The 17,419-nt window shown below is 35.2% G+C and overlaps 1 protein-coding gene across 3 annotated transcripts in view; it reads right to left on the bottom strand.

The window, feature by feature from the left end:
* LRRC7 (leucine rich repeat containing 7) overlaps window positions 1-17,419 on the bottom strand; it is a 595,608-nt gene that overhangs the window by 384,506 nt on the left and 193,683 nt on the right. For all 3 annotated transcript variants that reach the window (XM_066376553.1, XM_066376550.1, XM_066376552.1), the window contains one exon: window positions 3,826-4,028. In XM_066376553.1, the coding sequence (XP_066232650.1) occupies window positions 3,826-4,028 (203 nt within the window). The remainder of the gene's footprint in view (window positions 1-3,825; window positions 4,029-17,419) is intronic.

The raw sequence follows: 17,419 nt of genomic DNA, 5'->3' as shown, positions 1-17,419 counted from the left end.
TCAGAAAAACCTCCTGTTCTTTTATATCTATTTTTGCATCTTTTCTGACGGACTCTTGACATATCTTTTCCTAATACCATTAACCTTGACTCTGTTCTCTACTTGTTATATAACATCTTATAGTAGGGAGTTATAACCAGGAAGAATATTTTTTGTATAAAATATCAGAAAAAAGAATAAAAACATTTATAAAAGCTAAGCCATAATGTAATATCAAGAATATGAACAGCTCTCACATTACTCAACAAATTTGAAATCATAATGATAACACCACCAGAAAAATACAAAAGAACCATAATGTAAGAGGCAGAAAAAATCTTATTTAATTTAACTTTAAAAATTTAAATTTCTGAAAGTCTTAATATTTTGCCCATGAGTCCTTAAAATTTTACATATAGTTTTCGCTTAAGAGAAATTTTTTCTCATGAAATGATTTTATAACATTTTGTTTGTAGTGTCTATTGTCCTTCCCTTATAGTCCTTCTATTCGTTCCTTTTGCATTGTTGCCAACAACCACAACTCCACAGGGGTGACCCATGAGTGTTTAACCCAATCGTAATAATGCCATATTGCTTGCCACAGTGGATCCCATAGCAAAGGGGTACAATCAGCAATGAACAAGTGCATAATTAACACTAATGAGACCGAAGGACAAATTAGTTGAGGAATTCTAGGGGAGACACATTCCTGTCCTTCTCAGAAAAAGAGTTTTTCGGAGCCAGATATTTTTCTTTTTGGATATTATAGCAGGAAATCTAAAACTGTTGCAACCAGCCTGCCACCTTGAGAGAAGCCAGTTTCAGAATAGAGTTCATCCCACACAAGGCAAATACAAACATACCAACTCTGGAGCCAACCTGATGAATCTTCCTCTTATGTGAACCAATCAATCCTATATCTTGTTTAAGCTAACTTAGATTCAATCTTCCATTACTTGAAATACACATAATGAACCCTTATTGACACATCATTCTTTTTGTTTCTTAATTTCCCATTTTCCTAAAAATCCACAAGTATATTAGTGTCCTATTATGACATATTGCAATGTCAGATAATTTAGATGAAAGCTCACTAGCAGATACTTTAGAAGAAAGTAACTTACAGAGCTGTTTTATAAAAACAACAAAGTTGGATTTGGGGACTCACAGAAACCTTGAAAAATTATGTAAAAGATCTTCAAAATATGTAAAGCATATTAATAGCAAAAGGTAATACTTTCTTCTTAAATCTAATACATTGGAAAAGTATAATCATTGGAAATGTCTTTGGTTCACTTGCGTTATTTTAATTTATTACTGATGCAAGCTTATTTAAGCTCCCAGCAACTTATTTGATGTATAAAACTCTCCAATGGCATTATCTGCCTAATGTATCAAGTCAAACAATGCTGCGTGACTCCAAGACTTTTTATAACTTGGGTCCTTCTACTTGCCACACTCTACATACATATAGTGGGGACTAACCAACATGCACCTTCACCTTCATACTCTTCACAGCTCTGCTATTCCTATCCTCTTCCTTTTCGTATATAACATCTTAATTTATACATTTGTGATTTTTGCTTTTTCGTTAAGGCCTTTTCCTTCCCCTCCAACAATAGAACTTTGCTATACATAAGTTCTGCTACAATATTTGGCTCTTTGACTCTGATGATGCATTACTGTTCATTCACCTCTAATGTTCTGTTTTCTTTGTAGTTAGGTTATCAGATCATTGAGAGCAAGAATTGGTATTTCTCTTATCACTTTAAAACCTAAAATACTGTGTGGTAAATATTAAATAAATATTGCTTAATTTCTTTTACTATTTATCTGTTAAAATCTTTTACTATTTATCTTATAAAATCACATGGATCTGGAAAAAGATTTTAAATGACTAAATGGACCTAAGGCTGTCAGATTAAGCAAAATATATATATATATATATATATATATATATATATATATATATATATGATGCACAATTAAATTTAAATTTCAGATAAATAAAAAATTAATATTTTTAATGTAAATATCTTTAATGCAATATTTGGGCATAATTATATTAAAATTTTTTCTGCTTTATAGTTTAAAATTCAAATGTCACTGGATGCTCTCTCTTTTTATCTGGAATCTAGATTGGCCTTCCCTAAAAATATACTTGTATTTATTTCTAAATTAGAATTAAATGCCACATTTATGAATTGTTTACCCTTACACATAGTTTTCCTATCAAGTCCCATAGTACATGAAGTTCTCTGCAGTAATAACAAATAAATTGAGTAACCATTATGTGGAAGTCATCATGTATGCAGGTGTACAGGGAGGCAAAGATGAATAATATGTCATTTCTCTCTCAAGTAGGTCATAGTCTGCTGGAAGAAGAAACAAACTCTACTTGATGTGCAGTCCATATGATAAAACACTTGGCCCGTTCCTCCTCAGTGAAGATCTAAAATGACATTGTACATTTAGGTTGTCAAAAAAGATGTATAGCCTGACCAGGCAGTGGTGCAGTGGATAGAGCATTGGACTGGGATGCAGAAGACCCAGTTTCAAAACATTGAGGTTGCCGTCATGAGCGCGGGCTCATGTGGCTTGAGTGCAGGGTCTCTGGCTTGAATGTGAGATTATAGACATGATTCCATGTTCGTTGGATTGAGCCCTAAGGTTGCTGGCTTGAGTCCAAGGTTGCTGGATTGAGCAAGGGGTCACTCACTCTGCTGTAGCCCCCCGTTCAAGGCACATATGATAAAATACTTGGCCATGCTGATTAATTAATCTGAGACATCTATTTAAGTAATTATTAGAATCCAGTGGATTAGATTTTGAACCTTTCTGCTGTGGTGGCCTTGGTATCCAATCTTTTCTGCAATGGAGAACAAGATTACAGGAAACATTTTCTTTATATAGCATAATGTTATAATGGCTTTGTGTGTGTGTGTGTGCAAAGTTTAATAATACCTAAAATTTTTTGCTATACTGTACTTATTAATTGTATGCTATGAAATTCAATGATATTTTGAATATTCAAAGATTTCAAATTTCATAAATGTTTTTCATTATATTATTAACTGTGTGTGTTTTGAAAGTATTTCTTAGATTTAAACCATACAATTAAATGTTGTAAAATGATGTGAACTGAATATCCAACATATACAATTTTCAGTTCTGAAATAGTGTCATATTTTTCTTTTCAGTATTTTCTTGGTTATAATTTTAAGCTAAAATAACAAGGCATAATCTAAAATATGATTTCCATGGAGTTCAAATGGTTATTAACATATCACATGAACTTACAAATGAAATGGTATATATTAAAAGGTAATGAGAGTCTGACCAGGTGGTGGTACACTGGATAGAGCATTGGCCTTGGATGCAGAAGACACATGTTCAAGACTGCAAGGTTGCCAGCTTGAATACGGACTCACCAGTATGAGAACAGGGTCGCTGGCTTGAGCCTAAAGGTAGCTGGCTTGAAGCCCAAGGTCTCTGGCTTGATTAAGGGGTCACTCACTCTGCTGTAGCTCCCCAGTCAAGCCACATATGAGAAAACAATCAATGGACAACTAAGGTTCCACAAGGAAGAATTGATACTTCTCATCTCTCTCCCTTCCTGCCTATCCCTCTCTCTATCTCTCTCTCTGTTTCTCTTGCTAGAAAAAATAAATAAAATAAAATAAAATTATTTTGAAAGGTAATGAGAACATAGGGGAAACATAAGAATTTGAGTGATTTGTCAATTACCAGGACAAAAGGCTATATATAGATAGCATTATAATTATGCCAAATCTTTGGAAATTATGAAATACTCATTTACAGGATATATTTTAGCCTCATAATTACCTTGGGTAGCTCTTCAATTTGATTGGCATCTAGATAAAGTTCCTCTAATGTCCTTTCAAAGTTAAAGACCTCTTTTGGCACCTGCTGAAGGCTGCAGTGGGAGTAATCTAAAACTGAGATGATTTCTTCTTCACCTCGGAAACATCGACATGGCACCAGACGGCCGATGATTTTCCGTTTGGTGGTCATCTCCAGGCACTGCACTAGAGAAAAACAGAAAGAAAAAAACCCCACCATTGTTTAATCAACTGCCTATGGACGGCATTCTTGTAATATTTAAAACTTAGATAATTAATATTGGTATACATTCTATAATTACATAGTACTTTAAAATTTAAATTGAACATGCCCATGCATTATAGCATTTCATCCTTAAATAACTCTACAAGGTACATGAGAGAGTATTCACTTCCCTTTTAACAAATAAAGAAATGGATTTAGACAGGCTAAGAGACTTCCATTTATCACACAGTTTTGAGACAGTATAACTGGACTATAATACAATCCTGATTCAGTGCATTGCTATCCTTATGCTTACTCTCTCATTTGAAATATGGATTTATCATATGCTTTTAATTTTACAAAAATAAAAGTGCAGAACCAAAACCTCCAGAAATTATTGCAAGAAGTACTTTTCTTCCATTTCTGTAAAAATATTCATGTTTCACCCTTAAGGTTTATGATATCTTCTTATTGGCCCACAAATTCATTCTACCAGTCAACACATATTCATTGAATAACCACTCTGGTCTAGGCATTGATCTAGGTACTGGGGATAGAGTAATGAACTGAGCAAATTCTCTGTTTTCATGAAGCTTATATTCTATTGGAGCTAAAGATTAGAGTTGGATTGGTTATGTGCTTCAAAATGAGGGCCTGTTTTTATGAATACTATGATTTTAGTAGAAGAAAACAACTTGTAATCATGGTAGAAACCTGTGACATCCTTTCTCTAGATTAAACACCATAAATTTTGTACAGACTTGCATCATTGCACTTACAACACTTTATTAAAGCTATTGTTTTTCATGTCATTTTTCTCATAGACTATAGACCTCTTGAGGGTAGAAACTGTATTTTTTCATATTTTGCATTTGTATTGGTGCTTGAAATATAGTAGATATTCAACAACAAATATAACATGAATAAATGAATGCATGAGTAAATGAATGAGCACATTTGATACTTGTTACTCCAATCACATCATCTACTGACAGTTCACTTAAAAAACTTTTAATTTAACTAAAAAGTCATTCATTATGTCCATGAATGTCTCTCCAGGAAGAATAATGGCTAGTGTCTTCCTCTGAATTCCTTGAGCATTAATCCTGTAGCTTCCTAATTATTTGTATTATTTTCCTATATAAGTGAGTTCTGTTGGGATCCATGGCGGGCCAACCCATGATATTCCAAATTGGCATGTTAATCATTTTGAATTAAAATTACTTAAGAAACTAACCTTCAAGGAGAAAACCCTGACCATTCTGTCCCCTTGAAAGCAGAAGATGAATTTCTATACAGTGGGTGCCCTTCCTGCTCCTGAGGGCTGAGACAACCTTATTACAAAACTTAAAGCAATCCAAAGTCTACACAAACTAAAAAGCTTTTGTGCAGCAAATGAAACCATTAACAAAGTAAAAAGACAACTCACTAAATGGGAGAAGATTCTCCTCAATGATATATCAGATAAAGATTTAATATAAAAATTTATAAAGAACTCATACAAGACAACACCAAAAAACACACCAAAAACAAATAAACAAACAAACAACAAAAACACCCAAAAACATTCCAATTAAAAAATGGGCAGAAGGCCAGAATAGATTCTTCTTCAAAGAGGACATGTAAACGGCCAACATATGAAAATATGCTCAACATCACCAATAATCAGAGAAGTGCAAATTAAAACCACAATGAGATATCACCTCACACCTGTCAGAACAGTTACTGTCAACAAGTGTTGGCGAGGATGTGGAGAAGAGGGGATGCTCATGAACTATTGGTGGGACTGCAGAGTGGTGTAGCCACTGTGGAAAACAGTGTGGGGTATCCTCAAAACACTAAAAATAGAACTACCTTATGATACAGCAATTCTACTTCTAGGAATATATCTGAAGAAATATAAAACACTAATTTGAAAAGATATATGAACCCCTATATTTATTGTAGTGTTATTTACAATAGCCAAGATATGGAAGCAGCTCAAATATCTATCAACAGATGATTGAATAAAGAAGATGTGGTGCATATATAAAATGGTATATAACTCAGCTGTAAAAAGAATAAAATCTTACCATTTGTGACAACATAAATGATTTATTCTCAGTGAAATAAGTCAGACAGAAAAAAATACCATATAATTTTAGTTATATGTGGAATTTAAAGAACAAAATAGATGAACAAATAAAACAGAAACAGACTCATAAACACAGACAACAGACTGATGCATGCCAGAGGGGAGGGATGTTAAGGGATTGGGTGAAAAAACTGAAGGGATTAAGAAGTACAAGTGTGTAGTTACAAAACAGTAAACAGGGATGTAAAGTACAGCATAGAGAGTATAGTCAATAATATTGTAATAACTATCATGGTGCCAGGTGGGTTCTAGAATTATCAGGGGGATCACTTTGTAAATTATATAATTGTCTAACCATTATGCTGTACACCTGAAACAACTATTGAAATTTTAAAAGAATACAAAGTTGAAAGCTTTATAAAGACTATACTTTCAGAAATAATTTCTATAGTTTGAAAACTTTATAAACAAGCTTTGTAATGCCTTTACTAATTTACTACCCAACCCCCAACTTTGTTCAGATTCCTCACTACTGAATACCTAAACCTTGCTTAGATTTTTTTTAATGAGTACTAATTTTCTTTGTCCTGTCAATATCTCACAAATTTATCATTTCTTTGTCTAAAATGTATAAAAAATGTGGCTGGTTTGATCATTTCTTTGAGCTTGATTTTATGATCTAAGCAGCATATGCTTGTTCTGGGTTTTCTCCTGTTAATCTAGTCTTGTGTCAACTTTACTATTTCATTACTAGTCCAACCATAAGAACTAAAGAAAGGTAGAGCAGGGGTATTTTCCCTTTCCATGACAAATGATTATTTTACATGATTTGCACATATTTGGTAATGAGTAGAAAGCTAACTAAAAAGATAAGACTTAGACCCTGGCTGGGTTGCCCAGGGAATAGAGTGTCATCCTAGTGTGATGAAGTCGTTGGCTTCATCCCCTGACAAGGCACACATGAGAAGCAACAGAAGAATGCACAACTGAATGGAACAACTTAGTGGAACAACGAGTTGATTCTTCTCACTCTCTTGCCCCCTTCTCCCAACCTCTCTCAAATCAATGGAAAAAAATAATAAATATAAGAAGATGAGACTTGATTTGGGTGGTAAATACACAATACACAATTCAGATGATCTATTATAGAATTGTACACCTGAATATATATATATATATATATATATATATAACTTTATTAACTGATGTCACCCCAATAAATTCAATTAAATAAAAAATAAAAATAAAGTTTCCTTTTTTTATACATTACTCTTTATCTCTTAGACTCCTACACTTCTCATGCCTGGGGGCCCAAATCATGATGTTTTCTAACTGTTATTTTAGTTGACCTTACTTTAAATCCTTATTATAGGTTGGTGCTTTTCACGCCTCCATATGGGATCTATCACATATTAATCAACCAATAAATGCACTTAGCAAATATATGACATTTATTAGGTCACTGGTAAACGTTATTGAGGTGATTGCATTTGGTAAGTGGTGATGGTTCAGACTGTAATAGCAGAAGTAAGGATGGAGAGGGGTGATAAATTGAGAAGATATTCAAGAAGCAGAATCTAAAGGGCTGGTGATGGATTAAATGAGAGGTGAAGTAGGAGGGTATGGGGAAAGAAAGGCATCTTTAGGGATTCCCAGTTTATAATTTGAGTCATTAAGTAGTCACACCGACTGACCACCACCCAGCTGTGATGCCACAAAGCCAACTAAAGGCATACACCATTTCCCCTGATGACCCACAGATGGGTGAGGAATCAGTTGTTCATGCTTCTTGTTGCCCAATGCCTTGCACTTATCTTTTGTGAGGAATAATAGGGCTAATTTTGATATACATCTTACTACCGCCACAAATTTTTTATAATGAACCAAGAGAAAAAAGGGGATTAATATCCAGGTCTGCACCTGAATCAGAGTGGCCAGAGTGTTCACTGTCACCAAGACTTTAGGAATTTAATTAATTTATAACTTTTTTGCCTTGCATTGACCCAAAATGTAGGCTCTTCTGATCATGTTTAATGCTCCAGCTCTCATCCCAGCAATGTGCTGAGGTTTTCCCCAGCCCAACTTCTCTTTCCTCTACTCCCTCCAGACTCTGAGACTGTGCCTTACAGCATGATCAGCAGCTTGAGCCTCCTCCTCTTTACTGAGTGCTCCCTTCCCTTCATAGTTTCACCTGCAGCTTGGTTCACTTATAGGGTTTACAAGTGGAGAATGATGATTTTCAAACACTTTGAACACTTCAGGGTTGGAAATCGCAATGCTTATCCTACTTGCTTTCTAAAAACGATTAGTCCTCTCTCATCCTGTAAAAGCACTGTTCTTTGATGGTCCCATTACCTGACAGTAACATCTCTCTGCCCTTTTTCACACCATTCATTATCTCTTGAACATCCTCTCCACCTTTTGATAACTTTGGTATCTAATTCATGAACTATCCCTCAATCATAATTCCTTATACCCAATAACTTTCTGCTTCTTACATATACCTTTCACCATTTTAGAGCTACCTTAAATTTCTAAGTAACTTCATGATAGCACTATTCTTCATTTTTCAATTACAGGCTTCTAGTATAAAATGTGGCAGTTTATCTCTTTTCTAATAAATCCCCATCTACTTCTAACCAACCAAAAATATACATATAGCAATATCATTTTAAATTAATAGCATTCATTTTATAATAACTATATACTACTGCAATTTAATCATTTTGTTTCTTGAGCATCTTTTTGTTTATTTAAAAATTGTCTCTTGTTTTCTTTGCTTGATTTTTTGTAAGGAATCACTCACCTAACCTTGAACCTTCTATGCCTTGTATTGGGGAACTTTAGTTAAAAGCCCTGAGTGAATGTCTCTTGGACATGAGTGAGTGACCTTTGTACAGACACAAAGGAATGCATGTGACCAGACTTTAAGAAAATTAGCCTAGAGGTTCTAGATTGCCTCTTCCTTTGTGCTTGTTAATTAGCAAAAGAAAAGAACGTTCTGATCAATTTAGCCCATTCTCTATGTCAGCAAAACAGTCTTTAATAATTCCCCTTGTCACCTGGTCTCCCTCCCTTGTAATCCTGTTACCTCTGTTCTGCTTCTGACAATAAAGCTGAGGGAGAAGGAGATTGAGGAGGTCTCTCTTTTCCTCCCTTGGCAGGCCTCCCTCCCTCTTCCTCTTGACATCAGTTTGTGTCTTGAGTAGGTTTTTTCCACGTGACACCAGTAGTTCCCAGCGGGCTGGAGTACTACAGTTTTTCTATGTACCTTCCACTAATTCAGTATCCTATCTCCTCTTGGTGTAGGCAAATGCATGTAATTAGGTGTTAAGTCATCCCCCTTTCCCCTGATCCTTCAGGAGCACTATATTTTCCTGCTCCTGTCTGAGGTGGTTGCTTTTCTAGACCTGATATGTATTTGTCATCTTGGAACGTCTCTTTACTATTATTCTCTGAATTTTGCATTTATTTCTTGTGTTATATTTACTATTTCCTGGATCCCATATGTTTTGCCTTCTAGACTTATGTACTAAAGTATCCAATGGTGGAATATAACATTTAATAACTTACTGAGAAAGGATCTATGGTAGGTACATTTTTTTGTGTGTGTCTGTGTGTGAATTTTGTATGAATGAACATAGTTTTATTTCACCCAAAAACAATTGAAAGTTTGGCTGAGTATATACTTTCAGGTCAGAAATAATTTTCCTTTTGTATTTGAAAATATTTTTAATTTATTATTTTCTAGCTTTTAAAGTTGTTGCCAGGAAATCCAGTTCCATTACTATTCAAAATCCTGTTTTACACCTGTTGGGCAAATAAGTTTCTAACATATGATTTTTATATTTGCTAGTTTATAATTTGCATTGGGGGCTGGGCAGCACCGGGTATATGTGGGTCTGTGAAATTGCAAATTACCTTCCTGCTTGGGAAGGGGTATTGTTTTGCTAATGTTTGCTGGAGGAGAGGTTTTCTTGTCAGAAAGTTTTGAAAGGAGAGAAGAAGAAGAAGAGGGAAAAGGAAGCCATGTTTGCAGAGTGAGAGCAGAGGGAATGCGGAGTGCTGAGGAAGAAGCCAGTTTATGCAGAGAAAGAGGAGCTGTGCAGATGGGGAACCAGAGGTGAGGGGCTTTGTAAGCTCTGCTGAGACTGGTGAGGCCTTTGATTCTAGGAGAAACCAGAGAATATTCTGCTGGTTGTGGAACCAGATAATGTGTCAGGGTTTTGTGAGCTCTGACTGAATGAAGAGGGATGTGTTTTCCCTGTGTGTTTGCTTGCTGGCCAGTGTGAGACTTGAATAAAGGAATGGCCCACCATTTTTTGGCTCCACTGTTCTTTACCGTCTGTCTGAATCCAACGTGAACCTGCATGTGCCGGGCCACGATGGCCGGGGTTACTGGCCCTACAACACCCACATTCCATTCCACCAGAACTCTTTAGAACTTTTATTTCATCTGTGCTCTTTTGAAATTTCATGACAATGTGCTTTGATGTGTTGTTGTTTTTTTTTTCATTCCATTGTACTAGGAACTGGATGGGCCGGTTCACTTTGGACACACTTATTCTTCAATTCTGTTAAATATTCTGTTATTATTTCATTGATAATTTTCTCTTCATTTTTTTCCCTTTTGCTACAATTCTGATTTTCTGCATGTAGGACTTCTCTCCTCGATCTATCTGGTAAAAATTATTGTTTTAATCTCTTGTAATTTCCACGTCTATGTATTTTTATTCTATCTTCTGGTAGATTTTTCTCTATCTTCTAACTTCATCTACTCTATTATCTATATCTGATAGCATATTTTCACTCTCCAAAAGTTATTTGTTGCTTCCAGAATGCATGCTCCTTTTTCATAGTATCCTGTTTGTATATCAGGGAACCATAAAATGTTCACGTTCTCTCAGAAGATTTAACTATATTCTTTAAATCATTTTCCTTCTGCTTCTTGCATTATTTCTAATTTTTATTTTCTGTTTATTTAAATCATTATCTTTCATGATCAGGACTAAAAAATATATCTGGTGATCCCTGGCTGTTCTTCAATATTGATGAGTCAAGCTCTAAAAAAAGTAACTGGAAGCTTTGTACACATAATATGTTTTACTGCAGGATAATCTGGCAGCAAGCTAAAGAACATTCTCATCTTCTGTCTGGTGCACAGTTATGCAGTTTTGTGTATAGAGAATTTCAGTCGATTTTCCTTTTTTTGGTACTAAGTTTCTTCAGTTCTTTGCCTAGTATCTGTTGTTTTCAAGACTCTAAGGAGGTCTATGAAGTAAATAAACATCTACATCCCTTTGTGAGTATTTTATAATGTAGCTAAGACTGTACTTTGTATGTAGATGGATAGAAACTATAATTTTGTTCCCTGTCTTCTCAAAATTTGTTGAAATTTCTTATCTCCTGATATCTTATTTTCTATTTTCTCTGTCTTTGTGTGTGTGAGTGTGTGTGTGTGCGTGCGTGTGTGTGTGTGTATATATATATATATATATATATATATATATATATATATTCCATTAATTTAGTGGCACCTAGGTTGTAAGAATAGATAAATAAGCAAGATGGGATATTGACTTCCATGTTTAAAAGAAAGTTTTCTTTTCATACATTTAATCTGTAATTAGGAACATTGGGCAAAGAGCTACATTTTTCTTTTGGAAACACTCCCTGTGTTTGGATCACCTGACATCACACTCTTCTGAGATTTATCCTTGCGCTTCATTTCAATCTTTTGAGAAGGTGTCATCCTCTCTACTGAACACTAAGATATATCGTGTTAGAGTCTGCTCCCCTCTTCACTGTCCACTGCCTCCAGGCCTATTCCCTTCTAATTTATACATTCTTTCCCTTCATAATTTCATTCTTCTTTCCCAACTCTTATTTCATTTAACTTTAATGACTGGCCGGTTACAAAAAAATTTTTTTTATCTCTTCTCACATTTATTTCTTTTATTGTTCCTACTTTATCTTTTATGGGCATCTCAAATGTAACTTCAAAACTGAAATGATGCTTCTGTAAGGCATGAAGCTCATCACCGCTGGTCAAGACTATGACGTTAATTTCCCAGCTGTGTGACTCTGGGCATGATCAAGTTAGTCATCTATAAAATAATAGAGAACGTACAAAATATTTAAATTATGTCTTTAAGTTTTAAGCATTCACAGTATTAGCAACTGCTATTCTGCTGAAATCTCTACCTCTTCCTGTGTTCTCAATCTCAGTGAATGGCAATACCATTCACCTAGTTCCTCAGTATAGAACCTTTGGCACTATTCTTGACTCTTCTAGTTTGCTTACCTCCCACACCTATCACCAAGTCGTAACAATTAAATAGCCTAAACATTTTTTTTTCTCTCTCTTTTTCCTTTTCTGAAGCTGGAAACGGGAAGAAACAGACAGACTCCCGCATGCGCCCAACCAGGATCCACCCAGCATGCCCACCAGGGGGCGACGCTCTGCCCACCAGGGGGCAATGCTCTGCCCCTCCGGGGCGTCACTCTGTTGCGACCAGAGCCACTCTAGCGCCTGGGACAGAGGCCAAGGAGCCATCCCTAGCGCCTGGGCCATCTTTGCTCCAATGGAGCCTTGGCTGCGGGAGGGGGAGAGAGAGACAGAGAGGAAGGAGGGGGGGGTTGGAGAAGCAAATGGGCGCTTCTCCTATGTGCCTGGCTGGGAATCGAACCCGGGTCCCCCACACGCCAGGCCGACACTCTACCGCTGAGCCAACCGGCCAGGGCCAATAGCCTAAACATTTCTTGAACCAAGACTATTCTTACTCATTTCAACTGCTCAGCAACCTAGCTCAAACGACCACCTCTTACATTGGTACTTGTTTCTCTCTTTCTATGGTTTTTCCGACGGTGCAGCTGGGGTGAACTTTTTAAAACACAAATATCATGCTGTCACCCTTTTGGTACAAATACTTTAATGACTTCTATTTGACCTTTAGGCAAAATCCAAAATTTTTACTCTGCCTTAATAAGGATGCTGATGTCCTGTGGTCTACTGCTGCTCTCCATGCTCACTCTTTTTATTCCTTTCCTTGCTTGTTTCTTTCACAGTTTCTTGTATATTCCTAAGACCACATGACTTCTCTTCAGCAGTAAGGCTGCCTCTGCATGGGCCTGTTTCTCTGGCCTTTTAAATATTAGATTAAGAAGAAAAAAATAGCCTCTTATTCATCAAGGCAGGTTATGATTCTTGAGCCTATATTCCAAATATACATTGCAATTCTCTTTGATCACAATTTAATTACTTAATTCAATATTAATCTTGCTTACTAGATTAAAATTTCTGAGCAAATAAGGACAGTGTCCAGCCTGTTCAACAATGCATATGTCTAGTAAGTTGTTTAGTATCTGTTCCAGTGTTGATACTTTAAAATATTAACTGTATTAGCAAATGAATATAGAAACTAAGATATAACTTTTATTTGTATGGTCCTTGCAAAAATTTCAAAACAATTTACAATCTATTATCTTGTTATTTTTAAAAAAAAATAGGCATTCATATATTATTTTCCATTTTTTAATAATAACTAATTAAGAGGAAGTGAGTCTGTGATGTGTATAAGGTCACACACAGAATAATTAAGAGTCTTGAAATTGGATCTCTTAACTCCTTACCTTAGAACCATTGATTCTTTTTCTCATTAGCAGATCCTGCACTACACTGATAGCAATGTATATAGATTAGCATATGAAAATTTACCAGTATGACTATTACCAGTTCTCTCTCTCTCTCACACACACACACACTTATACATGTGGCAGTGACTTTCACATAGAATACTTTACAGACATAAAATAGAATGAAGGCGTGGCAGTGAGAGAACTAACATTATCCTCCTTCTTAGTAATTAGTTTTACAAAAAACTTTGTCAAAAGTATGGAAACATAAAATGATAGAATTGAGAAAGTTTTTCAGAAATTGTGTAAGCACGAAACACAAGAAAGCACATATATATTATGTACATAATATACAGAAGCACATATATATATTTTTCTGAAACATGACCTTGCCCAGTATACCATAGAGGCCTGTAGCACCCAATGTTTGGAGTTGGACTCAGAGGCTATCTGCTTTCTTGTGTTACTATATGTCCTTAGCAGACATCTGAAAAGGGAATTCTTAGACTTTCAGTTTTTCAAAGGTATTTAAAAAGGCAAAAGCAAAATAGGTACTTGCATTCTTCTTTTCCTGCTAAGGCCCTTCTATGAAATCATAGAATCTTTTCCTGCTAAGGCCCTTCTATCTGTGACCTTATACATATCACAGACTCACTTCCTCTTAATTAGTTATTATTAAAAAATGGAAAATAATTCTTTGAAATCAAAGATAAGAGCATCTTTTTCTGGATACTCATAACATTGCATTGATTCCCTTCTCTCTTGAATCATATTTTTAAAAAATCTAAATTGAATAGCTAAAGGATTTTTTTCTTCCTATAACCACAGTGTGCAGTCAACAGCTTTCCTTTCAACATTTTCTCAGAATTAAATGCATTTGAACAGCAGGGCATGCTAGCATGGCTTGACCTAGGTGAAGTAAAAGGAAGACATAACTTGCTACATTCTTAAAATCCTATTTATAGATAATTTACACCAAAAAGAATTTTAACCATTTGAGAATTATGCCTGCAGTAGTTGACTCAAACTATAAGAATATAGGTATCAAAATACCCAACTTTCAATACCTATAAATTCCTTAGAATTGTGTACCTATGTCTGTTCATGTTATTTTTGCATAACATACCACATACCTTGAAAGATAAGGGGATAAAGGAAACTTCACTCTTTCCAAGATTTCTTGTGACAAATACTCTGGCTGTCCTCAATAGTTGGCACAAACTTACATTTTTCAAATGACAAATGTTTCTAATTTATTTACTGAGAAACCTTTTGCTTCACTAAATGTGCCACAGGGATATGGAATACTGCCAAGTTTTCTCCATGTCCTATTTCAAAAAACATCTTTAAAATTATTATGTAACCTCAAGTACATCTCTGAAACTCCTTTATCAAGATAAAATGCATGTTGATTCTAGGGTTCCAAGTAGAGCATCTAAGGCTTGTTTATATATATATAATATATTAAGTGAGAGGCAGAGAGGCAGACAGACTCCCACATTTGCCCTGACTGGGATCCACCTGGCAAGCCCAGTAGGGGGTGATACTCTGCCCATCTGGGGCTGCTGCTCCATTGCTCGGCAACAAAGCTATTTTAGCACCTGAGGTGAGGGAGGCCATGGAGTCATCCTCAGAGCTGAGGTCAACTTGCTTGAATCATTTAAGCCATGGTTGTGGGAGAGGAAGAGAGAGAGAAAGAGAGGGAGAGAGAGAGAAGGGTGGAGAGGCATATGGTCGCTTCTCTTGTATGCCCTGAGTGGGAATCAAACCCAGGACTTCTACACACCAGGCTGATGCTCTATCACCAAGCCAACTGGCCAGAACTTTGTTTGTTTTTGACTGTTAAAATAATCACACTTCAAAAATACTCTGATTTTATGGGTTTGTTTGTATTGCATCATTACAATATCTGAAAGCCTGCAATTATACATAAATTGATTTGCTATTAATACATGGACACCAGTTTGTTTTGATAAAAGTCAGTGAACATCAGGACAAAACCTGGTGGTCTTTAATGTTGATATTATCACATTAGCAATCCAAACGAGAAATCAAGAAGGAAAGAAAGCATGGTGCCTGGTATCAAGAAGAAGCTTATCATCAAATGTTTCTAAAGAGTTATGCTTTTAGAAAAGTTCCATTTTCTAAGAATAGTAATGCTTTGTGTTCTCTCTGTACACATTCTTCCCAAGAATTTTCATCTACTGACTTCAATCATCTCTTTCTATGAATGATTTTTCATATAAACCATTTAGTTTCTGCTTAATGAGCTACCTATTATAAAATAAAACTCAATTAGTATAAAGCAGAACTTAGAAATATTAACTAAGCTCCTATTTTGTACTAGACACTGTCTTTTCTTTCTTGATGTCTTGTTTTGATTAGCTGCATTTTAATTCTCTTAATTCTGTATCTCTGAGTCATCATTTACTGCTCCTTCTTTCTTTCCTTCTAGAGTAAACATTTCACATCTTCCCCTTCCTTTAATTACCTTCATTCAATCTGGTTCAAACTCTTACCATATCCTGGTAGTACTATCTAAAATATAACTGTATGGAAGTATACTATTTCCGGATAGTTTGCCTTTATCATTATTTATTCAATGCATATTTATTAAATGCATACTCTGTGGCAGTTAGGTACTGGGTCATCTTAGTGGAAAATGCTAGTGAAGAAAAGAGCTCTGGTTCCTGCTCTAATGAATTTACTTGATAGTAAGGAAGATGAATATTGAATAAAAAGTTGTACAAGTAAATCCATAATGGCACATTATGATAACTACTATAAAAGAAAATATTAGAGTTTTATCCACTTTACATATTGATATATACATTCAATACTTGACTAATCTCCTATAATGCATGTCTATTCCCCAGTCCTAGAAGCTTCACTGAATCCACATTTCCAAGAGCAGTACTTCCCATTCTATGTTCCTGGCTTGTAGCTTCTTCTAAGTAATAAGCAGCAAGTATTACATACTGAGGGCTCAGAGAGATCTTGTAATAAAAAAATATGCATCTGTTTCTATTTTCTTCATCAGTGTATTGGAGAGGGGGTTTGGAGGTATGGGTAGGAGGACAAAGTGGGGGGAGACATGAGGAAAGAAAGAGACTTTTCTTGGGTGCACAATGTGGTGTGTAGGTGGTGTAGTTGGTGTTATAGTGTGGTGTACACTAGAAAACCCATAGGGTTTGGCAAGCCATGTAATTCTAATAATTTTTTTTTAAAAAAGAAAAAAATGCTTATCTTTGTTCAAACCATTATTTCCTAAATACTTTTTTAAAAATTAAAAAACTGAAAACATTAAAGTTTATCATTATAATTAGGAATTAGTATTCTGAATCACATATTTTTAGAAAAAAAAACTGGTCTACAAGATGTTTTAGCTTAACATTTAAACTCTCTTCAACCCAATTTTTCAGCTATTTCACTTAGTACTTCCATAAGCATACTTTTCTAATTCTATGCTCTAGCTTATACCACACCCAATACTTCATGTCACTTATTCACATTCTTCATCTATACCAATTCTGTTAATCTATGCTAAATTCATTATATCTTTTTAAACCACATTAGTTATAACCCATTTACAGTTCTTAAAACATCATAGTAACTAATATTACAGAAACCTGTAAATTGGAACATTTTAGAATGATAAATAGA

This window comes from Saccopteryx leptura, chromosome 3 (genome assembly GCF_036850995.1).
Source record: "Saccopteryx leptura isolate mSacLep1 chromosome 3, mSacLep1_pri_phased_curated, whole genome shotgun sequence".
NCBI classification, from domain to species: Eukaryota; Metazoa; Chordata; class Mammalia; order Chiroptera; family Emballonuridae; genus Saccopteryx; species Saccopteryx leptura.
Note: the sequence above shows the minus strand (reverse complement) of the source record. Positions and strands in the feature narration are given on the sequence as shown.